The sequence below is a fragment of the Macaca nemestrina genome, chromosome 1, assembly GCF_043159975.1.
Source record: "Macaca nemestrina isolate mMacNem1 chromosome 1, mMacNem.hap1, whole genome shotgun sequence".
Classification (NCBI taxonomy): domain Eukaryota; kingdom Metazoa; phylum Chordata; class Mammalia; order Primates; family Cercopithecidae; genus Macaca; species Macaca nemestrina.
Window position 1 is genome coordinate 108,070,190 of NC_092125.1, and position 25,911 is coordinate 108,096,100.

The 25,911-nt window shown below is 43.8% G+C and overlaps 2 protein-coding genes across 9 annotated transcripts; one reads left to right on the forward strand and one right to left on the reverse strand.

Annotated features, from left to right (window-relative positions):
* The first annotated feature begins 1,747 nt into the window (after nucleotides 1-1,747).
* On the forward strand, nucleotides 1,748-24,959 carry LOC105497857 (tudor and KH domain containing). Of its 8 annotated transcripts, none has more exons than XM_011769359.2 (14): nucleotides 1,756-2,032; nucleotides 9,573-9,721; nucleotides 11,010-11,116; nucleotides 12,698-12,887; nucleotides 13,594-13,733; nucleotides 13,830-14,151; nucleotides 16,253-16,413; nucleotides 16,585-16,757; nucleotides 16,968-17,032; nucleotides 17,310-17,461; nucleotides 17,688-17,789; nucleotides 18,047-18,143; nucleotides 18,349-18,440; nucleotides 22,508-24,959. In XM_011769359.2, exons 2-13 carry the CDS (start codon nucleotides 9,598-9,600, stop codon nucleotides 18,399-18,401), a joined length of 1,686 nt encoding a protein of 561 aa, XP_011767661.1. In that variant the 5' UTR covers nucleotides 1,756-2,032; nucleotides 9,573-9,597; the 3' UTR covers nucleotides 18,402-18,440; nucleotides 22,508-24,959. The 8 variants fall into 8 exon arrangements, with proteins under 8 accessions (XP_011767666.1, XP_011767665.1, XP_011767664.1 ...); XM_011769360.2 differs by lacking the exon at nucleotides 22,508-24,959 and adding an exon at nucleotides 18,627-21,366 and having other exon boundaries at nucleotides 1,756-2,057; XM_011769361.2 differs by lacking the exon at nucleotides 22,508-24,959 and adding an exon at nucleotides 21,177-21,366 and having other exon boundaries at nucleotides 1,756-2,057.
* Nucleotides 21,844-24,850, reverse strand: LOC105497858 (ornithine decarboxylase antizyme 3). The gene is given in 6 exon segments (XM_011769365.2): nucleotides 21,844-22,099; nucleotides 22,931-23,016; nucleotides 23,479-23,654; nucleotides 24,393-24,467; nucleotides 24,469-24,529; nucleotides 24,813-24,850. Coding segments are annotated over 6 exon segments (564 nt in total). The 5' UTR covers nucleotides 24,836-24,850; the 3' UTR covers nucleotides 21,844-21,956.
* Nucleotides 24,960-25,911: the final 952 nt, after the last annotated feature.

The window sequence follows — 25,911 nt, forward strand, 5'->3', positions numbered from 1 at the left end:
GCAATGAGATAGCATTTACATGATCAGATTGTCAAAAATCAAGAAGTTTAACAGCACCAGTGTGCTATCAAACAGGTTCTTTTCATACATTGCTGATGGAAGACAAAATTGGTAAAATTTCCAGGGAAGGCAATTTGGTAATACTAACTAAAATCATTTTCAAAAATTGCTGGTGGGATGAAAATTATAAAAATCTTTGTGGGAGGAAGGGAATTTGCAAAATTTTATCTATCCAAATGAAAAAACAATGCACACACTTCTTTAACTTGGCACTTGCATTTCTAAGTATTTATCATACAGATATGCAAGAAGGAAATGAAGTATCCTTGCATATCAATAAAATGTTAAAGGACTGGTTAAATATATCTTCATATGTCCCTCAGGCACACTCCGAAACTATCACTATGAGGCAGATACGTATATGCTGCTACGGAAAGATTTCCAGACTGTATCAAAGAAAGTTGCAAAATAGTACGTATGTTATCAACTGGGTTAAACAAAATATATGTGTGTATATATATACACTGTATATATTACACATATACACACATTAACTATAGAATATCTTGTGAAAATTTTCACAAGAGACTGGTAACCCTGGTTGCCTTGAAGGAAAGAAGATTTATTCACTATAATAACCTTGTTTTTTCTGAATTTTGTGGAATGTAAATGCATTACTTATTCAAAACGCATACACATTTTTATATTAATAGAAAGCAAAACCTGAAGCCCAAAGGCATCTCCCTAATTGACAAAAGATACAACCTTGCGTTCTTTCAGCAAACGTTAATTGCTCATCACCTGCCAGGTATTGTGATGGAAGCTAGTGCGGAAGATCCCCCAATGACCAGGAGCACCCGACACCTGTCCCCAGGGTGAGCCCCTAGCGCGGGGCGGGGACAGGGTGGACCGCGTAGGGCGCAGGGTTGGGCTCGCGAGTCTCCCCGCCGCGCGGAGGCGGTAGCAGGACCCAACCGTTCCTAACGGTCCAGGGACCAGGACAGCGTCTGGAATAAAATCTTCCAAAGCAAACTTCCGCCTGCAGAGACCCGCTCCCTTCCTCGCCCCCACAGAAACGCCCCCCGCCACCCCGCGGCGTAGGCCTTCACGCTGTCGCCTCGACTCGTTTCCTCGAATCCCCAGGGAAGGGTGGGCCCCTGGCGCCCCTACGGTCCCCTGCCCCCTTACCACTGCGGTCGGAGCTCGGGTCTCACTCTCCTGCCGCTGTTTCGGGTCACACCTTGTGTCCGTGCCTCCGCAGAGGAATAGAAGAGTGGGTCCTCGCTCTCTGCGGCGCACCGCTTGTCCCTTCACCTCCTCTCCATCTACAAAGCCTATTTCATGTTTTCCAAAAAGAAAACGTTTTCTGTGTCTCTTGAGTACTCGTCGCCATACGCGGAGCCAGACTGATCTACGCAAAAGATCGCAAGAGAAACAACTAATAGAGCATCGCCCATCATGAGGCTGCTCTCCCGATGGTCACTGAGTTGTGTTGTGGCACTGTCTTTGTACAAAGACACCAATTTTGTGCGAACGGTGACACGCATGATTCAACGCTCTCACGCCTAGGTCCCAGCAGCAGGAGCGCCGATTTTCCCCCGAGCGTTAGAAGATAGAAAACTCTTCGGTAATTGGCCTAGAGGTGGTCTGCGAGGTCTCCGGGAAGCTTGTAATTGGTTGTTTAATTCTCAGCAGGTGCGGTCTCAATTAACAACATCTGCTTTTCCTGGATCTTATTGGCTGACAGGGTGGGCCTGCTTTGGATTCCATCCGGGTAATTGGGCAGTGGCTAGCAGCAGCCACGTCGCTCAGGGGCAGCCCGCGGAAGGATTGGTTGTTACGGGAGAAGGCGATTGGTCGGACTGCGAGCAGGGTGTTGACTGGTGCTAGCGGGCTGCGGGGGCGGGCAAGTGGCGGCTGAAGCGCCGCAGGCGGGCCTCCCAGTCGCAGTGTGAGTGGGAGGCGGCGGCGGCTGTGGCTGCAGCTGGGGTGAGGCGCGAGGCGGCGCGCTCGACGGCTGACTGGAGCAGCGGTAAAGGCGGGGATGGAGAGCGAAGGTTTGGGGAGTGGGAAAGACTGGGTCATGGGCAGCCCTGGCCACTAGGAGACGGAAATGCGGGATCGAGGGAAGGGAGGGGTATGGCGTGCTCCGGGGCGAGGGAAGGATGTGGGGCGCAGGGGCGGGAGTCAGAGCCCTGGGCTGTGAGACGCCGCTCGGGGGCAACTTGACCCACTGGGAACTCGTAACTATATCTGAGGAAAATGCTCCAGTCACATGCTTACGCCACAACGGACCCGGTGCAGGAGCGTTTGTGTTTGCCCTGAGTCAGTTCACACTCGTCCACTGGGCCTTTTTGAGACGGAGAGCTGCCATCCGTGTATCACTTTGCCTTTAACTTTCCCCAGCTTTTTCTTTAGTTATCGCTAATAGGATGGCTGTTGACAGTTGTCAGAATAATACTTTGGGGTTTTTGTTTTTCCAGTATCCCTCCTTATTCTTTAATGCAGGTATCATCGTGGGGGTTGGCTGGAGACCCCCATTAGAAAGATTGACTTTTAGACCCTTTCCTTGTTTTGAGAGAAAGGAGTTGACGCTTTTTTTTTTCTCCTGAGTTTAAAATAAAACGTACCAAGGATGAGAACATTGGGCTGCTTCGATTCAAGCATGTCACCATGTTGTAGGTCCTTGGTAGGTTCTGGTTATTAGGAGATACTGGAATGAGTTATCTATGCTTTCATGAAGCTAACAATGTGATTTGACTCCTGATCACATCCTGTTTGACTCCTGTCATTTTAAATGATAAAGTAAGCCTTAGCAATGCATATCAGATAGTTGTTGGCAATTGTTCAATACAAATGTCAGGAAATTTCAAAGTTAGCTTTTACTGAAAACCGTTATCTAACCACATACCTCACTCAGCAATGATCCTCATCTCCTCTTCTTAGCTTCCCCTAGGAACTGTGGTCTTAAGTTCTAGTCTTTTCCTCCTTCCCATTCAATTTTTAAGTAATAAAATCAAACACAAACTAGCAGTCAGTACTACGCAGTTATCCCCGTTTACATTATATTATTTTCCATTTCTCTTTAAGAGAAACCTACAACTGAAAGGATATGAAAATTGTGAACAAAACCATAGTGACAGATCAAGTAAATTCTCATTTTTGAGACATCAGCTGATAACTAGCACAAATTCATTTGTAATGTCTGAAGAGGAGTTAGTGAAATTTACCTTTTGCTTCAAATAGAAGTCAGCCAAAAAAAAGCCACGTCTATAATCTCAGCTACGCCCGATGATTGTGGGAGTTCAAGGCTGCAGTGAGCTATGATCATTCACTGCATTCCAACCTGGGTGACAGACCAAGGCTCTGTCTCTATCCAAACAACAACAAACTCTCCAATTCGTCTACTTTCCAACTCCATCATTGACACCTGGACTAGTCCCTGATTGGTCTCCTGAAGCTACCGTTGCTGCCTTCAATTCATTCTCCTCACCACGGACACAGATGTTAATCAAGAATGACAAGCATGGCATGTGTGAATGAAGGCGTATTGGGGATCCTGTGGAAGCGCATAGCAATGTAACTCAACCCAGTGTAGGGGATCGAGATTGAGGGGCCTTGGCTGCAGAGGCCCCTCGGCACTTGATAGTGTCAGAACTGGAAAACAAAAGTTCTGCTAATCCTTTGGGCCTCTGTAAAGAGGTGTGATTATGACTGGCCATCAAAACAGACTTATTTCCCTTGCACACTGTATTGTGTAGAAATGACTAATTAGTGGTGTGACCTTAGATCAATACTTTTCTATCCCTGAGCCTCAGTTTCCCAAATTGAACATTATTAATGGAATCAAATAAGTTCTGTAGTCCCTTCTAGTTATAAAATCTTTTGATTTCTATGCCCCATAAGCATGAATTATGGCCAAAAAGGTGTTTTTAGAAGCAAACAGCATGAAAATACAGATCAAGTTCATTCTTGTTCATAGGGCTAGATTTCAGTTTCCCAAAGCCTTTAAGACCTAAAGACTCCTGCCCGTCAGGATCTTCCATGCCAGACAAGAAACTCCATGAAGGCAGCTGCCAAGTCTATCTTGACTGTTGTGTCCCCAGTGCGAAGCACACATCAGAACTCGATACTTATTGGCTTGAATAAATGTCCATTTACTGCAGTTCATTCATGTAGTATTGGTTTGCAGAAGGAAAATGAGTTGTATTGTAATGAGATGATTTTCAGCTATGCACCATCTAAGAAATAAACCTTAAGGTTCTAGCTCCTTTCAGCTGTCACATTGACCAAGAATTTATACAGTCGTCTCTCCCTTCATTATCTGCAGGGGATTGGTTCCAGGAACCCCACAGAACCCAAATCCATAGATTCTCATGTCCCTTGTATAAGATGCATAGTATTTGCATATAACATACACACATCTTGCCCTATATTTTTTTTTTTAACCCCTTCAGGCAAATTCTCACTCTGTTGCCCAGGGTGGAGTGCAGTGGTGTGATCAGTTTACTGCAGCGTCCACCTCCCGGGCTCAAGCCATCCTCCCACCTTGGCCTCCTGAGTAGCTGGGACTACAGGTGTGCACCACCACGCCCAGCTAGTCCTTTGGGCCTCTGTTAATTTTTTTTTTTTTTTTTTTGTAGAAACAGAGTCTCACTGTGTTGCCCAGGCTAGTCTTGAATACTCGATCTCAAGCAGTCTTCCCACCTCAGCCTCTCAAAGTGCTGGGATTAACAGGCAAAAGCCACTGTACCCAGCCTGTTTTGGCATTTGTTTTCTAGACTATGAAGGTTTCCAAGTAGAAATTCTTCTTCCTCCTTCTGTCCCCAACATGCTCAGCACATAAGAAGGAGGTAGCACTATTTAACCAAGACGCATTAATAATGGAGACAAGCTAGGAACTTGAGTGGTCATATAAGAAAATATCTAAGTGGGCACGGTGGCTCACGCCTTGTAATCCGTCCCAGCACTTTGGGAGACCGAGGCGGGGGGATCACAAAGTCAGCAGTTTGAGACCATCCTGGCCAGTATGGTGAAACCCTGTTTCTACTAAAAATACAAAAATTAGGCAGGCGTGGTCGCGGGTGCCTGTAGTCCCAGCTACTCATTAGGCTGAAGCAGAAGAATCCCTTGAACCCGGGAGGTGGAGGTTGCAGTTAGCTGAAATCGTGCCACTGCACTCCAGCCTGGGCAACAGAGCAAGACTCTGTCTCAAAAAAAAAGAAAAAAGAAAATATCTGAAGTAATCAGAGGACAAAAGAAGTCAAATCCTTTCTGGAATAAACCAAGAATAAACCATCTCAATGTAGGAAAGTAGCAGTTTGGGAAGTATGTATTCAAGAATTACTTAAGCCAAAAATCTCCTTTATGAAACAATTTGTTTCCTTTGGTATATACAAAGATGCTTATATAATACCATCCAAATTTTCAGGGTGGTGAAGGGTTTTATTTGCAGCCTATTTAAAAAAAGAGAAGCTAATGTTTATCCAATGAGTTGGAGAAAGAACCTCATAAATGAAAGCAAACAGCCTACATTAAACTCAACCCTTTCTGTCCTACATTCTAGAAAGGTCAGGAGAGAACAGTATTCCCTCAGATTGATAGTCTCTAAAAATGATATACTGAATTTACTGAGTAATGACCCAAAGTAGACAACGCACTTGAAAAGAGGTACCCATCCCCCACCCCAGTAGTAAAAGGCGGTTTTATTTTTTGCTCAGGCTGCGAGTCCGGGCAAGAAGGTGGATTAAATTTGTTTAAAACCAGAATATAGAAAAAATAGATTTGGCAAACTTCTGGTAGTTCTCTGAAGAACTTTATTCAGTTCTATTGATCAGTAAAACTCTGAGGCCAGATGCAAATTCTGGTCATCTGTATGACAGTGTAGTAGTCTCCCCTTCTCCGTGGTTTTGCTTTCACTTACCCATAGTCAATCCTGGTCCAAAAAGATTAAATGGGAAGTCCCATAAATAAACAATTCTTTTTTTTTTTTTTTTTTAGTAGAGACGGGGTTTCACCGTGTTAGCCAGGATGGTCTCGATCTCCTGACCTCGTGATCCGCCCGTCTCGGCCTCCCAAAGTGCTGGGATTACAGGCTTGAGCCACCGCGCCTGGCATAAACAATTCTTAAGTTTTAAATTGTGCACCATTCTGACTAGCATGGTGAAATCTCCATCCTGATCCAGATGAGAATCCTGCCTTTGTCCAGCGTATCTATGCTGTATATGCTGCCCGCCTCTTAGTCACTTAGTAGCCATCTTGGTTATCACATTGAAAAAACCTGTAGTTTTCAGTACTCCAAGGCATCCACTGGGGTTCTTGGAACATATTTCTCGAGGATAAGAGAGGATGACTGTTGTAAGAAACCTACCTCCAGCCTCCCTTACCTGACTCTATCTGCTCCTCAGTGAGATTTCAGTGCTAGATGTTCTCCTTTCTCTCTTCACTCTTCCTGATCGGCTGTGCTTTCTCTGAAAGCCTAAGTTTTATTCCACAGTAGGTTTTGTATTAGTGAGTATGTTTTTAGCCTTACCAGGATAAAGCCAGATTTTCCCCCCAAGGTGAAATACATTTTTGTTTATTATAATTATTTGGGTTGAATTTTTGTACCTGGAGGCAAATTATAGCAAAGTTACATTTACTCATTTTTAAGCAAATCTCATTTAAAGCCAGCTTGCTTTATTCTACTTGATCGTAATATCTAGAAATACAGATATTTAGTTTTCAGTTTTTTATTACCTATCTTTAGTTTTTTTAGTCTTCAGTGTTTTTTTAACCACCTACAATACTTTCTGTCAGTATTAATTTTGAATTGGATATGTTAATCAAAATAAAGAATAAAAATGCAGGTGCTGTTACCCTGAGAGTTTAGGTAAAAAGAAGGGTGGGGAAGGATTTCTAAAATCACTTTACAAGGATTTTTACACGCAAATAATAACCCAGACTCTGGGTTAGAGATTAGATAACCTCTTCAAGCGTGTGTACTCTTCTATAGGATTAATATTTCCTACTTTACAGGGTTATATGACTATTAAATAAAATTATGTAATGTGCCTGGCATAGTAGCTACTCAACACATTTGTCTTTTCATTTTTGTGTCTTTAGTGCCACAATAGCATCTAGCACATAGTACTTACTCCAGCTCTTGTGCTGAGAATAAACTGAATGGACAATGGCAAATGCAGGAACGTCATTAGGCAATGCAGTAATCTAGGGAAAAGATGGTATTTTAGAGCAGGGTCATAGAACTGCAAAGAGAAAAAGTGGTCAGATTCTGGATAATTTGAAGGTAGAGCAAATAAGATTTGTTGACAGGCTAAGTGTGCAGTGTGAGAGAGAGGATGACGAAGTAAGAGAATGCAGTCGAGGCGGAGCACAGTGGCTCACCCCTGTAATCTCAGCACTTTGGAAGGCTGAGGTTGGTGGATCACGTGAGCCCAGGAGTTCAAGACCAGCCTGGGCAACATGGTGAAACTCTCTCTCTACAACAAATACAAAAATTAGCCAGGCGTGGTGGCATGCACCTGTAGTCTTAGCTACTGGGAGGCTGAGAGGTGGGAGGATTGCTTGAGCCCAGAGGTTGTGGCTGCAGTGAGCCATAGTTGCACCACTGCATTCCAGCCTGGCAACAGAGAAAGACCCTGTCTCAAAAGAAAAAAAAAGGAATTGCCATTTGCTGAGATGGCAAAGATTATGGCAAGGGGGTGAATCGGGAGCTCAGTGTTAAGTTGAGATGTATATTAAACATCAAATGGAGATACATGTAGGCAGTTGAGAAGGGTCCTACATGGATCTATTAATTTGGAAGTTATCAGCATATAGATAGGAGTTAACGCCAGTCTGTGAATGAGACTTGAGATCACCAAGGAAATGAGGTAGAACAGAGAAGAGGGCAAAGGACAGATCCCCGAGGCACTCCAGTGTTTAGAGGATAGAAAAATGCGAAGAAATCAGCAACTGGGAGACTGATGGAATAGCCAGAAAGGAAAGAGGAAAACCAGGAGGGTGTGCTATGGAGAAAGTGTTTCAGAGAAGAGGGAATCACCAGCTGTGCCAAATACTGTGGGGACATCTGGTGAGATGAGAACTGAGAATCAGTCTTTGGATTGAGCAATGTGAAATCATTGGTGACCCTGATGTGAGCAGTTAGAGTGGATTTAAGAAGAGAACTTGAGGACAGATATATTGACACTCAAGTTTTCCTTTAAAAGGAAGAAAAGAAATGGGAAGTAGTTGAAGTGAAATCCAGGGTTTTCTTTAAGAACGGAGAATGTTTGTCTGCTGATGGGACTGTCTAGTAGAGGGGAAAGAAAATGTTAATAATGCAGGAGAAGCAAGGAGAATTTGTGGAGCAGTGCTTTTATGAAAGACTTCAGTGCTAGGAGCAGAGACAGTTCATCTGTGGTCACAGGAGAGAACAGCAAGCATTTAGGCACAGGTGGAGGTAGGTGGGAAAATGTGTAGAAGCTTGTGGATATTTTCTCTGAATGCTCTACTTTCTCAGTGAAATAGAAAGCAAGGACCTCAGTTGAGAAAGGTTGGAGGAGGCAGCCATGAGAGGTTTGAGTGGAGAGGGAGGCTGAGAAACTATGTGGAATAAGGAAATATAATGAGGAACACATTAAAGTTTGCTTGGCAGCAAAATGAAGATACAGTGTCAGAGAGAAACTCAGCACGAAAGCCTGTAAGAAGGCCATTACAGTGGTCTAAATAAGATTTGGGCTTCTCAATCAGGCCAGATGCAGCATTGTTGATGTTATTAACATATAGGTAGTAATTGAACCCACATATGTGGATGAAATGGTCTAAAGAGAGCAGAGTGACATTAACAATTGATGGCACAGGATGAGAAGCCCAAACTTGGAAGGACCCTCCAGGGAAATAAAAGGAAACCAACAGAAAGAGGGCACAGAAACCAAGGAAAGAGTTTTGTGGAAGGAGTGGCCACCTTCCTGCTACTGCAGAGAGATGGATGAGATAAGGCTCCATGCATGCCCTCTGGGTTGATTATCTGGGAAGTTACAGTTTTGGTGATGGAGTAGGGAAGAACCCCATTTCACTGTTCATTAAGGAGTAAATAAATAGAAACCAAAAGTAGAGACAGTAAATGAAGACTGTACTTCCAACAAAGGTAAATAGTAAGGCCTTTACTAAGCCTGGAATGGTATTACTTGCAGAGGCAGCAGCTTCTGGAAACCCCTGGAGGCATAAAAGGACTTAGATAAGTAATTTTAAATAATTTAATATGAAATCTAAGTATATATATTTTAAATATTTGATTCATTTAGTTGTTTTTTTTTTTTTTTTTTGGTTTGTCTTTTAAAACTGATCAGTTCTCCTTGGGTGGGGAAAGTGAAGTATGCTTCTATTTAATTCTATGTGTACCTTAGCTAACTTTAAAAAAATACCCTGAGCCCTTTTTATATGAAATAAATTTTGAAATTGCTGAAGCTCTTGAAATTGGAAGGTAGGCAGTAGTATTCTTTTCAATAATAATGTGCTCCCATGCCTCTCTGCTATTCATACAAGTATTGGATGAAAGCTCCCTCTTTTCCCTGCTTTGCTTGTTTCAGGATGTAAGTCAGAGTACAGTGGAAAATGTCCACTGAACGAACTTCTTGGACAAGCCTGTCCACCATTCAGAAAATAGCCTTGGGCCTCGGGATCCCAGCCAGTGCAACAATTGCCTATATCCTATACCGCAGGTATAGGGAAAGCAGAGGTATGTGAACCCTATGACTGTACATGTGAAAATGTTCAGACATGCTCCTGCCTTGTTAAATTGAAAAAAAAACTCTTTCCTTGCCAGGTATTGTGTGGGTTTTTTGTGGGGTTTCTGTCACCTAGCCTGGAGTACAGTGGCACAATCTTGGCTCACTGCAGTGTCGACCTCCTGGGTTCAAGCAGTCCTCCCACCTCAGCCTCCAAGTAGCTGGGACCACAGGCGTGTACCACACACCTGTATTTTTTGTAGAGATGGGGTTTTGCCATGTTGCCCAGGCTGGTCTTGAACTCCTGAGCTCAAGCAACCTGCCCACCTCGGCCTCCCAAAGTGCTAGGATTATAGGCATGTGCCTCCATGCCTGACTCAGGTATTGTGATTGGCTTTCTGTGAGGAATCTTTGACTAAAATTATTTAGTCTTTTTTTTTTTTTTTTGCTTTGATATGGAGTCTCACTCTGTTGCCCACCCTGGAGTGCAGTGGAGCAATCTCGGCTCACTGCAAGCTCTGCCTCCTGGGTTCAAGCAATTCTTCTGCCTCAACCACCCTAGTAGCTGGGATTACAGGTATGCGCCACCACTCCTGGCTAATTTTTGTATTTTTAGTAGAGATGGGGTTTCACCACCAGCGTGGCTGACCTCAAGTGATCCACCTGCCTTGGTCTCCCAAAGTGCTGAGATGATAGGCGTGAGCCACCACACCTGGCCTAGTCTTTGCTATGTTCTTACATAGCAAAGTAAGCCAGTCTATGAAATGAACTCATAACTCCATTGATGTGTTTTATTCAGCAACATCAACATAGCAAAGAGTTCTTTTTTAATTTCTGTATTCATCTTTTTTCTATATTCCTGTTCCCTAGTTGTTAGTAGAAGGCACTTACCTCAAAGGCTGGATCTAATAGGACCTAGAGAAATGACTTAATGTACATATCAGTCAGGAGAAGTTCTGAGCCTAATGGACCCCTCAGACAACCTTTGGCCTTCATTCTTCTCCAGTAGTCATGTCTTAGGAGAAGTAATTTGCCCAGACCCCAGCACCTCTTTATTGCAGAGTCTGTTTTTCCCATTTTAGCATCTGAAACAGTGTCCCAGAGAAAATGCCCATCTCTGATCTTTTGGGACCTTCTAATTCCCATTCAGATGCCACTTTTCCTTGTTACTATGGTTGAGATCCTCACTTTATCTCTTGGATCAGTGTCTCTTTGACAGCCAGATTCTGGGGAGGACTGGTAGTTATAATAGCTTTGGGTGTTACCTAAGTCTGATCTGATGAACAACGATCTGTGCAGAAGAGCGGCTGACATTTGTTGGGGAAGATGACATTGAGATAGAGATGCGGGTTCCCCAGGAGGCTGTGAAGCTCATCATTGGCCGGCAAGGAGCCAATATTAAACAAGTAAGTGTCTGAGCAGGCAGTCTGCTTTCCCAAGGATTGATTCTGTTTATTGATTTCTTGTTTCCTTCCACTGACCCCATATCACAAAACATTCCCATACTCTGTGTGTGTGTGTATGTGTGTGTGTGTATATGTGAATATATATATATATATATATATTTTTTTTTTTTTTTTTTTTGAGGTGGAATTTCGTTCTTGTTGTCCAGGCTGCAGTGCAATGGCATGATCTCAGCTCACTGCAACCTCCACCTCCTGGGTTCAAGTGATTCTCCTGCCTCAGCCTCCCGAGTAGCTGGGATTACAGGCACTCACCGCTGTGCCCGGCGAATTTTTGTTATTTTTAGTAGAGATGAGGTTTCATCATGTTGGCCAGGCTGATGTTGAACTCCTGACCTCAGGTGATCCGCCTGCCTTGGCCTCCCAGAGTGCTGGGATGGCCCAGCCACTATGTATATTTTTAAAAGAACAAATAGAGGAACTTTTTAGCTAACTAAACTTTTTGGACTTCCCTTCTAGAGAAGAGTACTTCTCCGTAGAGAAAGGATGACTTAGTTTGAAATATGGGTTTTTGACTGGGTGAATGTCAGCATGTTATAGCTTGAATTTTCTTCTTCTTCTTCTTCTTCTTCTTCTTCCTTCTTCCTTCTTCCTTCTTCCTTCTTCCTCCGTCCTCCGTCCTCCTTCCTCCTTCCTCCTTCCTCCTTCTTCCTTCCTTCTTCCTTCTTCCTTCTTCTTCCTTCTTCTTTCTTCTTCTTCCTTCTTCTCCTCCTCCTTCTCCTCCTCCTTCTTCTCCTTCTTCTTCTTCCTTCTTCTTCTTCCTCCTCCTCCTTCTCTTTCTTCTCCTTCTTCTTCTTTTCTTCTTCTTTTTTAGACAGAGTCTTGCTCTGTCACCCAGGCTGGAGTGCAGTGGTGCTATCTCAGCTCACTGCAAGCTCCGCCTCCCGGGTTCACACCATTCTCTTGCCTCAGCCTCCCGAGTTGTTGGGACTACAGGCGCCCATCACCACGCCCCACTACTTTTTTTGTATTGTTAGTAGAGACAGGGTTTCACTGTGTTAGCCAGGATGATCTCTATCTCCTGACCTAATGATCCACCCGCCTTGGCCTCCCAAAGTGCTGGGATTACAGGCATGAGCTACCGTGCCTGGCCAAATTATCCTTTTCTACTGTGGAATTAATGAACTCTCATTAATTGACAGTAAATATTGAAGGACTACCTGGTTCTTCTTACCATCTTCCATTGTTCAGCTGAAATGTCAAGAAAACAAAATATTTGATTCTCTAATCCAAATAAAATTAGTGAGGGGAAAGGATTCTAAACACAAAGATAAATGGGTTTGAATTCACTGCTATTTGGGGTTATATTTGTTGCTAATTTCCTTCCATAAGGTGAGGACTGGTTGTATAGATAGTAACAACTGAGGTTGTATATAAAGTAACTGAGGATTGGTTGTATAGATAGCATTAGCTGATGCCTTTGGCTAACTCTATCTACCTCCAGGGTTTGTTTTAGAGTGTCTATAGCTGGGCTCAAAAGGGAACTCTTCCAGAATGTACTGCCAAATGTCCTTTTCTTTGCAGCTGCGGAAACAGACAGGTGCTCGGATTGATGTGGACACAGAGGATGTAGGCGATGAGCGAGTGCTGCTTATCAGTGGTTTTCCTGTTCAGGTGTGCAAGGCCAAAGCAGCAATCCATCAGATCCTGACAGAGAATACCCCAGTGTCTGAGCAGCTTTCAGTTCCCCAGAGATCTGTGGGCAGAATCATAGGTACCACTGGACGGCTTCCTCTACTGTTTCCTTTATTCTTTACCTTTGCCTCTCTTTCACACCTTCCCAAGGATTTTTTCTGGCCTAGTTCCCCTTTACCATGTGAGGGGGAAAAAAGGGGCATTGAGACCAGAGGTTTACTGTTTGCAGAACTAGTGGTAAAACCAAACCTGTTTCCTCAAAAAGTTGTGTGATCTGAACCTTACAAATTGATTCTTTATGGGTTCTAGTAGATGTATTATATTTACCTTATAATTGATTTTTAAAGGGAAGCTTGGGATGCTCATGTTATCTCAAGTCTTTTAAGATAGTGCTCTGGAGAGTACCTTTTATGCTTTCCCCTAGAGCATCGCTTAGTGCTGCTGTTAGAGGCAGAGAAATGTCCTGTCCTTGATCCAGTGTTCTGACACACCATGTAGCATATCTTATGACCTGATATGGCCATGCTGAGTGGTCAAAATGAAAATGACATGAAGTTAGCCAAAGTATAGAGTTTAAATAAAATGAAAAAAACAAAGAATATGGTATTCTCCTTTTCACAGTAATAATTTCAGTAGCTCCTGCTTTCCATTCAACATATTGAATTTTGTTCACTTTAGAAATGAGAACTGATTCTCTTCTCCTAGTATATGCAAAACAGTGCTTTCTCCAGTAGCTAAGGTTGGCCAGGAGGGAAGGGCAGGTTTTTATGTATTGTTTAATGTAGGGAGAGGCGGCGAGACGATTCGTTCTATCTGTAAGGCCTCTGGAGCCAAAATTACCTGTGACAAAGAATCAGAAGGGACATTACTACTATCAAGACTTATAAAAATCTCAGGAACACAGAAGGAAGTGGCAGCAGCCAAGGCAAGTAGCTAATAGACTTGAATTATACCTGAACATGAGAAGATCCTTTTACTCTATCCCGGATCAGAGTATCAGCCTTTCTCTTATTTTCCACAGCATTTGATACTGGAGAAAGTTTCAGAAGATGAAGAACTTCGAAAGAGAATTGCTCATTCTGCAGAAACCAGAGTCCCACGCAAACAGCCAATCAGTGTGAGAAGAGAAGACATCACAGAGCCAGGTGGAGCTGGAGAGCCGGCTTTGTGGAAAAACACCAGTTCTAGCATGGGGCCGGCTGCGCCCCTGGTGACTCCTCCACCCAAAGGAGGAGGCGACATGGCTGTGGTGGTGCCAAAGGAAGGTTCCTGGGAGAAACCTAGTGATGACAGCTTTCAGAAGTCTGGAGCCCAGGCCATCCCAGAGATGTCCATGTTTGAAAGTATGTAACAAAGAGGTAGCCCATTAATCATAGAACATAGAAATACTGGCTTAGACATTGGAGAGATTAGAAGGAATGCTTTCTCAGTCTGTGACCAGCCAGTATAATATGGCTGGGGTCAGGACAGAAGATTCAGTAAGATGTTATGAAGATGGGATGGAGGTAGAATCCACACCAATAGTTGCTGGACATTTGAGGATACAGATGTTGATCACTGAAAATGATTTATGCAGGTTTAAGATTCAGCTCCTAATTGCAGGAGAGAACTTGGTGCCTCTTCCACTCTGGAGCAAAGTTGGTGAAAGTCTTCTTCCTTTTCCAAAACCCAACCTGAACCACTTCTTTCTTGAGACAGACTATACTGAGATAAGTTGTCACCAGCAAAAGATAGATACATGACCTTTATTAACAAAGATGAATTAACCAAGAGGATATTTGTAGTTTATTATTTGCCCCAAAACTTTCTGTGTCTGGGTACCCTCTGAATAGGCCTATAATTCTTGCCTTCACTATATGCATTTTTTATGAGCTACAGACCTATGTGGTGAGCTTGGAGGTATAAGTAGACAGGGTGGGAAAGAGAGGGCTCCTTTTGCCATGTTTTACCAGCCTGCTCTGTTATAACCTCTTAGGTTATATCCTTTAATTTCCAACCTTCTAGGTTAGTTTCTGTAACAGAACAAATGAGTCTGGGATAAAGTCCTAAAAGTACTTCAAATGGTAATTGTTTTGTTTTTGTAACAGCTTAACAAATAACCTAGGTTTTCTGCTAAAGAAAAAAGAAAAAGAAAAAGAAATACTGGCTTAGGGCGTGGTGGCGCAACCTGTGGTCCCAGCTACTTGAGAGGCTGAAATGGGAGAATCACATGAGCCCAGGAGGTCGAAGCTACAGTGAGCTGGGATTACACCGCTGCACTCCAGCCTGGGTGACAGTGAGACCCTGTCTCAAAAAAACAAAAAAAACAAAAAAAATTAAATATTTTTTTAAAAAGAAATACTGGCTTAGATTACCCAAAATAGAAAGCAATAAAAAGCTTGTTTCATGAATACACTTAATGTCTATCATCAGAGATAATCCTTTCTGGTAATAATATTTTAGTTGAATTAATACTAAACATAAATATTTTTCTAAATATAAAACAGCTGATGAAAATGGCAAAATGCTGACACAGGAAACAAATGAGTAATACATCCAATAATTGGATTTACCTGATATTGTTTCTCTAGACATACTTTTATTTTTTTTTCGAGACAGAGTCTTCCTCTGTCTCCCAGGCTGGAGTGCAGTGGCGTGATCTCAGCTCACTGCAACCTCTGCTTCCCAGATTCAAGCGATTCTCATGCCTCAGCCTCCTGAATAGATGAGACCACAGATGCACACCATCACACCCGACTGATTTTTGTATTTTTTAGTAGAGATGGGGTTTCACCATGTTGGACAGGCTGGTCTCAAACTCCTGGCCTCAAATGATCCATCCTCCTTGGCCTCCCAAAGTGCTGGGATTACAGGCATGAGCCACCACGCCCAGCCTAGACATACTTTATCAACAAGTAAAATTCTCAGCCAGATTTTATATTGCGTGTTTCATTATTGTTTTTAAAAATCATCACTATTGAAAAAGAAAAGGCTGTGAGCTATCTCTTCTATACATAGGTGCTAGCGTGGGCAAAGAGGACCTGGGTCCCCAAGAAGCTCACAGACTTGTCCAGGGTGACATAAGCAGTCATTGGTAGAATGGGATCTGGAACAGGCCCACATCCGTCGCTGTCCACGTAAAGGTTGCTGTCCACATATCTTTTTACTGATCCATGCTGCAGCTAGCATATGGAGGTTTACCTTCTTTATAATTGGTGACTGATTTGAATACGTAGCACATGACAAAGAATGTAAGCTGTTATTACTCAGTTACATGGAAAGGTACAAAGGATAGCTTAGTATCTTTCTTTAGGATATTCTTGTTTGATTCATCCAGTTGCCTCTCCTGCCATTTTAAAGTGGTAACAGCCATTGGTATTTGTACCTCTCACTGCCCTGGTGTAATCTCTTCATTCCAACCAGAGATGGGTCCGATGTGGCCACCATCCTTATCTCTGTGTTTAGTCCCCAGTCCTGACTTCAGTTTCCATGCTGATGAGTACCTAGAAGTCTACGTCTCTGCTTCTGAACACCCTAACCACTTCTGGATCCAGATCGTTGGCTCCCGCAGCCTGCAATTGGATAAGCTTGTCAACGAGATGACCCAGCACTATGAGAATAGTGTGGTGAGTTGCCATAGGGACAGGGCTGGGGTTTAATGAAAAGAAGGCAGATCTTTTTCATTGTACTCTCTTCCTTTCCCTGTGGAGTAGCTACTTGTTCTTTCTTCCACCTGTGATTCTGTTTATGAGCCTACCACTTTGTAACTCTGCTTTTCTCCTCCTCCCCACATATAGCCTGAAGACTTGACTGTGCATGTAGGAGACATTGTAGCAGCACCTTTACCTACAAATGGTTCCTGGTATCGAGCCAGGGTCCTTGGCACCTTGGAGAATGGGAACTTGGACCTCTACTTTGTTGACTTTGGAGATAATGGAGATTGCCCACTGAAGGACCTCAGGGCTCTCAGGTCAGTGCTGAGGTCAGCTGAATCCCAACTACTGACTCAGTTCTGGCCATAGAGTGGTGAGCTGTTGGCAGTTGTCAGGGGGATTTGGAAGGGAACCTGTTTACAGAGAGCAGATGGTTATCGTCTCATGTTAGTTGGTTCTTTCTAAAAGAGCAATATAAGAAGATGTTTCTGGCCCCAGGATTCTAATTTTAGTTTCTTTTACTTCAGGAGTGACTTCCTAAGCCTTCCATTTCAAGCAATAGAATGTAGTCTGGCACGGATCGCTCCCTCAGGTAAATTGGTCATGCCACCTTTTGAGCTTACCTCCAAATAGAATAACTTTCATACAGTTCATTGGAAGGAATTCTCACATTCCCAGGCTTTTTGAATTCTGGGGAGTCAGGTGCCTTTTCCTCACCAACACTAGCAGCAGCCAGAAACTTGCCTGGCGGACCCAACCCGACCAGAGAAGACACAGGTGCCTTCCTGAGTAGAAAAGGGTAGTTCCAGCTTCCCTCCAGGGTATAATCCCCACCCCTATCAGCAGTAACCCCTACAATCTTTTGCCAGGTGACCAATGGGAAGAGGAAGCTTTGGATGAGTTTGATAGACTCACTCATTGTGCTGACTGGAAGCCTCTGGTAGCCAAAATCTCTAGCTATGTCCAGACTGGGATCTCAACTTGGCCAAAGATCTACTTATATGATACTAGCAATGGGAAGGTAAGACTGGTATTCATTCACTGCTTACCATATCTTCAGTATATTTATGGCCTAATTTACTTTTTCTTTCTCAGAAACCTTTATCTGATATTACTCTTACTTTTAAGATCCTTCTCACCATCTCACCAAAGGAATGTCTTTGAAGTGTCAGTCCTTCTGCCTTGTTTCCTCAAATTTGCCCTTGCTTACTGAGAGAACATCATTCCCTTTTCATTTTTCTTCTCAGAAACTTGATATTGGGCTAGAATTAGTACACAAAGGATACGCAATTGAGCTTCCTGAAGACATAGAAGAAAACAGAGCTGTCCCAGACATGTTGAAGGACATGGTGAGCCATTGTAGTTATACAGGGTGCTGCTTCCAGGCAAATCTAGCACATAGACACTAAGGACTTACAGTCCTGATACTGTGTTAGCTTTCCTGAGGACTTTGAGCTCCTCCAATAGTTGACCAAAGGAGCATTTTGTCCCTCTTGGTAGCCAAATGCAATTGCCTTAACCAGGTCCTATGAGAAGAATGAAAGGTGGCCTCTTTTTTCCTAAAAGCCAACATGTTCCTCCGTTTTTACTGTTTTCATCCACTCAGGCCACAGAAACAGATGCCTCTCTCAGCACCTTGCTCACTGAGACCAAAAAGAACTCTGGAGAGATAACACATACCCTGTCCTGCCTCAGCTTATCAGGTACAAGCAGTATTTCCTCCCTAGAGCATCTTTGGAGATTAACTTTTCTCATCCAGTCGTTCCAGACTAGGGAGGTTAATTGAAGGCTTGGTTCCTAGTCAGGTCATTGAGCACCAAGAGGTCTATTTTTCGTTTGAGCCTCGCTGGCAGTGCCTGCTAGAGTAGGGCAGTGTCTAACTTTCTCCTTCTTATTTCTCTTCAATAGAAGCTGCTTCCATGTCTGGTGATGATAACCTTGAAGATGACTACTTACTCTGAAGTCTGGGCTTCAGCTTGCTCAGCCATCTGCTTTGCTGTGTGAGTGCAGCTATCATCTTATCTGTAGCAACAGGAAAGTAATGAGGGTGACAGTGGGGCACTTGCTTTGATTCCCTCTTCCCTGTGCCCTGTCTTAATATACTTCTTTGCAGCTGCTTTCCTGCAGCTTAACTTGCTCTCAGATTGAGCACTTTCAAGCTTTTTGTGTATTTCTGTCTTTGGCAGGATTTGGCATAGGAACTGGTGCCTGGAGGAGAGGAGTATATGATAAAGGATCCATGCAGTCCTTCCTTTATTATACATACAGTCTGGCTTGCTGTGGACCAAATTCATGTTCTCCTCCCATTGGACTACCAAAAAATTGGACTACCACACTACAAGTGTGTCTCCCCCATTCCACCTCCTGATCCCTCCCCAACCCTCCAGTGTTTGAATACTGCTGTGTTACTTCCAGGCCATTCAGCGTCAGGCTCAGTCCCTCTACCAGTCATGATACACATTACTGCTAAGCTGTATCCTTTTCAAGGCTGGGAAACAGTCAGGCTTTGGTCATTGGAAGTGATGATTCTGCAGACTTCTGACTCACCTTATCAGGTGACTCTGGTTAAGGAAAGCTTTTGAGTGGTGAACGCAAAGACTCCAGTTGAATCAGGAGGCAAAGGCAAAAATTAGCATAATTATATTTAAAAGCCTCAGGAAGTGGGAAGAGAACACTGCCTCCTAGCCTCAATTGCTGATATGTTATTGGAGACAGGCTTTTGAAACTGCTTCGGCTATTTCTCCGTAACCTTTAGTTAAAATACAAGTAGAAAGGAGACAGGAGGCTCAGGAAATTTTCTAAATTGCTAGTATAATATCTATATGTATACACACATATACACCCGTGAAGAGAGAGGAAGAGTATACAGTTCTGTTTAAATCATTCGGAGGATTTTTTTGCCGAATAAAGTTCTCAAGAAAATTTTCTAAAACCAAATTCTGATTGAATCACAAGGTGGAAGCAGGCTGTGAGCCTAAATCTGGTGAAAACTGCCAACTGCCTCACAGAAAGGCAAGTGTCCCTCCCATATACACATTCATATTCTTTTCCTAAAGTCACTTCAGAAATAACCATTCACTGGCTGGGCATGGTAGCTCACACCTATAATCCCAGCACTTTGGGAGGCTGAGGCAGGCAGATCACTTGAGGCCAACATGGTGAAACCCCATCTCTGCTAAAAATACAAAAAATTAGCTGGGCGTGGTGGCATGCACCTGTCGTCCCAGCTACTTGGGAGGCTGAGGCAGGAGAATCACTTGAACCTGGGAGGCAGAGGTTGCAGTGAGCTGAGATCACGCCACTGCACTGTAGCCTGGGCGACACTCTGTCTCAAAAAAAAAAAAAAAAAAAAGCCGGGCACGGTGGCTCATGCCTGTAATCCCAGCACTTTGGGAGGCCAAGGGGGCAGATCACGAGGTCAGGAGATTGAGACCATCCTGGCTAACACGGTGAAACCCCATTTCTACTAAAAATACAAAAAATTAGCTGGGCGTGGTGGCAGGTGCCTGTAGTCCCAGCTACTTGGGAGGCTGAGGCAGGAGAATGGCGTGAACCCAGGAGGCGGAGCTTGCAGTGAGCCGAGATCACGCCACTACACTCTAGCCTATGCGACAGAGCGGGACTCTGTCTCAAAAAAAAAAAAAAAAATAGAAAAATTAGCTGGGTGTGGTGGCAGGCACCTGTAATCCCAGCTGTTCAGGAGGCTGAGGCACGAGAATCACTTGAACCTGGGAAGCAGAGGTTGCAGCGAACCCAGATCATGCCACCACACCGCCAGCCTGGGCAACAGAGCAAGACCTTGTCTCAAAAAAACAAAAAAATTCACTAAGAACCAGAACCAATTTAGGTTTAGGCTATATGAGTAAGACCCCACCTATACTATTCAAAAGAAAAGGCCCAGATTAAGATTCGAGAAACCTGGATTCTAGGAGCAGCTCTGGTAAGTAGCTCATGTAGTCTTGGAGGAATCTTTAAGGAGTAGATCTCCACTGTAAACTTTTTCCAAAATTTTAACGTGTTTCCTTATAGTATCTTTCCATTTCTGACAGTGCTGTGACGCTCCAGTGAGAGCCCTGAAGTACTTGAGGTGCTTGGAAGTAAATATAAATGTATAGTAATGTGGATGGTAGAAAAATGGCAAGTGAAATGAACTTTTTTTTTAAGGATAAAGCAAGATAAACTAGAAAATTAAAAATTAACACGTAAGGATGCCTCACATAGGTCTTTTAAATTTAGGGATTAGTGAAGTCTACCTATATACTACATGGCAACTATATTTTCTCACAACCACAATTCTCAAAATTTATTTTCTCAGAAAAATCTCAGTATTAGGCACCGGTGGCTCACGCCTATAATCCCAAAGCTTTGGGAGGCTGAGGCGGGCAGATTGCTTGAGCTCAGGAGTTCGAGACCAGCCTGGCACCATGCTGAAACCCCATCTCTACCAAAAATACAAAAAAGTAGGCGTGGTGGTGTGTGCCTGTGGTCCCAGCTACTTGAGAGGCTGAGGTGGGAGGATCGCTTGAGCCCGGGGGGCAGAGGTTGCAGTGAGTGAGCTAAGATTGCACCACTGCACTCCAGCCTGTGTGACACAGCCAATGCTGTCTCCAAAAAAAAAAAAAGAAAGATCTCAGTACCAATTAGCAGAAAGGTTCTGGTGAAGGAACAGCTCTGGGAAGTAGTTCATGTAGTCTTGGAGGAATCTTTAAGGGACTTCCATTTATTTGATGTTTCAGATGTTGGCTGCAATGAACTCACTGAAGCATGCTCAGCCCTGGAATTGGTGCTACCAGAGTTCCTTAGGGAACCTTTACTCTTAAGATAGAGATCCCTGATATAAATCATAAGACTTGCTACCCTGGAAAATGAGTAATGTCTCATTCTTACCTGCAGTTTGTTACTATGTATAAAAGTCTTTTTCTTTAATATGCCTTTAAGTCTGACCTGTTTACAGCCCATTCTGATGGGTTGTCATTCTGCTAGTATAACCCAGTACTTTTCCTGCTCCCTGGAATGCCCTCTTCTATGTTACCTATTCTGTCTGTTGAGAATCCCCCACTTGGACCAAAGCCAAGAGATCTATGTCTTTGGTTTTCTCCACATCTGTAGCACCTCAACTGAAATATATGGATAAAAACAGCCCAACAAAGCTTAGTCTTTCTGAACTAGGGAGTTCACTGATTAGTGCTCAGTAAATGGTTAGAATAAATGAGGAAATGGTTTGGGGCATGGAGGAAGGCAAAGGGAACCAAAAATCCTTGGGTACTTTCCCTCTGTAGTTCAGGTACCTGTGGTCTTTTTAGTGAATTTAGCTCTGTAAGGTGTATGTCCCACTCCAGCCAACCCTATTACCCACCCCTGCCCCCCACCCCCGCCCCCACCCAAGAAACAGTGAACACTTGATGATTGCAACTACCCTTTATTCCTAGGATGGAAGGTGTTCTGAATTACATCTCGGGCCCCTGATTCCCAGGTGTCAAGGCTTCCAGCCCCTCAAAGCGTTGGAATAAGCACGTTCAAGGAGGCTCACTGGGCAGGTGGCCAACATCCCTTTCAAGGGGATACACCATAAAGATGACATTGTCCCAGGGAGGGAGGGCAGGGTGACCTGGTCTGACCACCTCAAAGCCCATGTAGCTGAAGGCCCGCAGCAGGGCACCTGTGAAAGGATAGAACAAATGATTAGAACATGCTTTAAAACTCAATACATGTATGCCCCCAGATTTGATTTCTTCCACTAGGGAGTGGCCCTGGGAAGCAGTATAGTGCAGGCATATAGGATGTGCTTTAGTCAAACAGACCTAGGCTCTAACCTTGGCTTTAACACTTGTTCTGTGAGTTAGTCCTTCAGAACTTCAGTTTCCCATTTATAAAATTTTCCATTTATAAATCATAGAACCTTCCTCCTCAGAGAATTTAAGATTAAATGAGATGTTCATGAAGTGCTTAACACTAGAGATTGGTGAGGTCTACTTATATACTAATACAATGATGGCATAGTAAGCTCTGAAATAGCAGCTATCACTTATGAATGGTTATTCACCATCCATTGTCTTATATCCAACAGAGTTTGAACTCCGTGAGGCAAGAGGCTGTGGTTTTTGTAACATATGCTCCAGGCATCTGGTTAAATATGTTCCCATTCCCTTGGCCTTATGTCTGACCCTTTCACATTGTACGTGCTCAATATATTTGAGATCCATTTTGTCCTGCTGACCACATCCTTCGAATGGATTCTGTCTAATTTTGCCAGTGCTCCTTCAGTCTGGCCCCTAACACCACCTGCAGGGGCTTCCTCAGAGTCCACTTGTAACTTGATGGAACAGAATGCTAGGCACTTTAACTTCCTTCGCGGTGGGTGGGAAGAAAAGAATCCCTGAAATGCCTGAGGGTGCATTTTTAAAGATGGGGGAAGAGGGTCTCCTATAAAGGAAAAGGAGTTATCCAGCTGCCTCAGCACGAAGAGCAAGGAAGAACAGCAGATCCCCACCTCTGTCGTTCCGATCATTCTGGAAGTTCACAAACACGGAGTCCACATTTGTCTTCTCTTCCACGTACTCCAGCGTTGCAGTCAAACTAGCAGCCACAGAAAAACAGTTAAAATGTTTGGCCAACTCAGAATCCAGAAAGACACCTACTTGGAGCAGAAAAAATCTTATTGGTTGTTTTCTGCCCTCCACCCACCCAAGCCAGGAAATGGAAGTTGTTAAACTAGTTTTGGTAGATTTTTCTCTGAAGCCAAGAGATTGCACACCACTGGATGTAAGCCACAGAAGGGGCCTGGAGAGAAACGACTACTGAGATGAACAGTTAGAAAGTACTTCCCGTTATTCAACTATTTCTGGATCTGAGTCCAACTTCCCATGGACTCTTATCCCTTGAAACCCAGATCTTGGCTTAGCTCACAGGCTTGTCTGCATGCCAGGTGAATGGATTGCTTATATCTAGCTCTAGAATTAGCCCTATGTACTATGACATGATAGAAGGGTGAAATCCCCTACCTGTTCCCTCCCCATTCTCCCTTCCAGGCTCAGTCACCTTTCCCGGTTGCCTTGATCCAAGGCCCGATATGGGATATCCAGGAAGAGTCGACGGTCACAGAGAAGGCCGTGCCAATGGGCGGAGGTTTGGGGGGTGAGGCGGAAGTGAAAGTCTAACTGTACTGGGTCCTGGTGGAGCAGGGGATCAGTAGCTAGCACCGTCAAGTTCCCAGCCTGGAAAAGGAGTAAAAATGCTCCTCTAGCCTTCAAATCAGACCTCAGGCAGATTGGGGTGTGTCCGTTGAAGCAAGGTGGGCGTTGATTGGGGGAGCCTGGGAGAATCGGAGCCAAGATCTTAAAGATGCAATAATATCCTTTAGTCCTAGGAACTAATAGCCTATGCCTATTATGGAGTTCTCCTTTATATCAAACAATCCAGCTGAGGCAGTATTACTGCCTGCTGACTTCAACGTAGGAGTACGATAACCATTTAGGAACTTAGAAATGTTTACATCAGAGAGCTTAGGATTTAAACAAAGGTTTATAATGTGCTTCCTTTCTCACTAATAATTTCCACTTTTTTCATTATATGGGTTTTCTCTAAATTCTTCTATTTAAAATGCCGTGATTACAACCAGGCTTGTTACTGCAATGTGATATGTGGGCAAGTTCTGGACTCCAGATCCTGCGTAGCATCTAAACAGCTTTATGTCCCAGAAGTCCTATAAAGTTCGTTCTACCTTTGTCCCCACTCCCTTTTTTCCCATCCTGATTTTCACTACCATCTGTATGACCTTGATTTTATAGTCTGTGGGCCAGAATCCTTGTCTATATAAAAAGTAGCTTTTACACATGCATTCCAGGATTCCATCTACCTCTATAATTGATCTTCCAACTTGCCAATGTCGCTCCTCTGCAAGGTATGCAAGCAAAGGGCTGCCCTGTCACAGCACCAGCTCACAGTTCACTTACCGAATACAGTTCTTTAAGCTGGTCGTGGTTACCCTGCTCGGTGCTTTTGCCCACCTGGAGGCCTACTAGGGACTCAGGAGCACTGGAGGCAGGAACGGGGCTGGAGTGTCAAGTCCTCCTCTTCCTTATAAGTGATGCTGGTTGGGAAGGAGACCCAAATTAGTTTATCTTGGAATCTGAGATGGGAAGACATAACTTCTAGATACACAGTACCAGGCTCTGGCATGATCTGTATTTTCTGTTGTCCAGCCTGTTTCTATGTTCCTGGGTCAACCAGATGGAAATATTCTAAAGTTCCATGCCAGCTTTCCACCCCCTATTCTGTTGTTATTTCTTGCTATTTGGGAAATTCTTTCAAATTCTTACACTTTTTCCTTACATTTTATATAAACAACTACAAATAGAGATGAAAACAAGTACCTTTTATAACAACGAGGCAGCATCTTCTCCCGGAGGGTGATCCGGTACTTGTAACAGTAAAGGTAATAGGCGTATGGTGACCAGATCGGGTAGAGGTAGTTACGTGTTTTTCCCCTCTTGATATAAGAAAGGGAGTAGACAGAGGGGCGACACCTGTTACAAGGCAGTTTTTCAGTTCAGTGCCTCCCTGTGGCAAAGTGAGGTTCACAGGTGGGTGGCAGAGGTTTAGGCAACCTGGTGTCATTGTGACCCGCTGGGCACTATGACATGGACAAGGGGTCAGCCCTTATGTCACCTCAGGACTCCACTCTGCTGCTCACCTACCGTAATCCCTTATCTAAGGCTCATATTCGACTAGTATGCACGTTATGGCTGTATGAATGATTTAAAAATAGAACTTGACTTCTGTACTGGTTGGCCAAAAGCCCTGCCTGAGCACTTGTGCCCACCCACCCTGCTCCTCTGGGGACACTCCCCTTCCCCTAAAATCCAGCAAATAAAGAGTTGGTATCTGACACTGCAGGAGTCTTCCAAGGCTCTGATCCAGTGGTGACCTGATTAGTTGGTTCCCAGTTCATACCAGTTGAGTGTTTTTATTATCCCTACCCTTAATAACCCAGGGTTGCTACAGATTGTTGAATCCTACCTTGTAGGGTAGGAATTGCAAACTAAATGCCTTCAGGGGCCTAGACGGCTTATGGAAATTAGTGGAGTGGCAGGGTAGGGCTGTAGCAAAATAGGAAAGCTCACACCTTATCTAAAGGAAGTCCACACAACTCAGTTCCATCCAGTTCCATGCAGGAATGCAGACTTGATGGTGCTGTATCATATGATTTTTGAACAGAAACTGGAAAGAGAGTTTTGTAGTAAATTTCTCCAATTTAAAAAAATATCGACTACTAAAAAAAGGTTGATACATTGTAAGCAAAATTTGGTTCTGGGGCTGCCAATTTGAGACCTCTGCATATTTATCCATTCAACAAATATTTATCAAGGGTCTATTATGAGCCAGGCACTATTCTAGGTGCTTGAGATACATCAATGAACAAAACAAATCCCTGCCCTAAGGAGCATATCTTCCAAAAGTGAGAGGACAACC

Excerpts from the sequence above, each read along its gene's own strand:
- LOC105497857 (XM_011769359.2), top strand. The coding sequence starts at position 9,598 with ATGTCCACTGAACGAACTTCTTGGACAAGCCTGTCCACCATTCAGAAA. Across the intron at positions 11,117-12,697 it reads AAGGAGCCAATATTAAACAA|CTGCGGAAACAGACAGGTGC; the intron begins GTAAGTGTCTGA and ends TTTTCTTTGCAG. Across the intron at positions 16,414-16,584 it reads AGCACTATGAGAATAGTGTG|CCTGAAGACTTGACTGTGCA; the intron begins GTGAGTTGCCAT and ends CCCCACATATAG.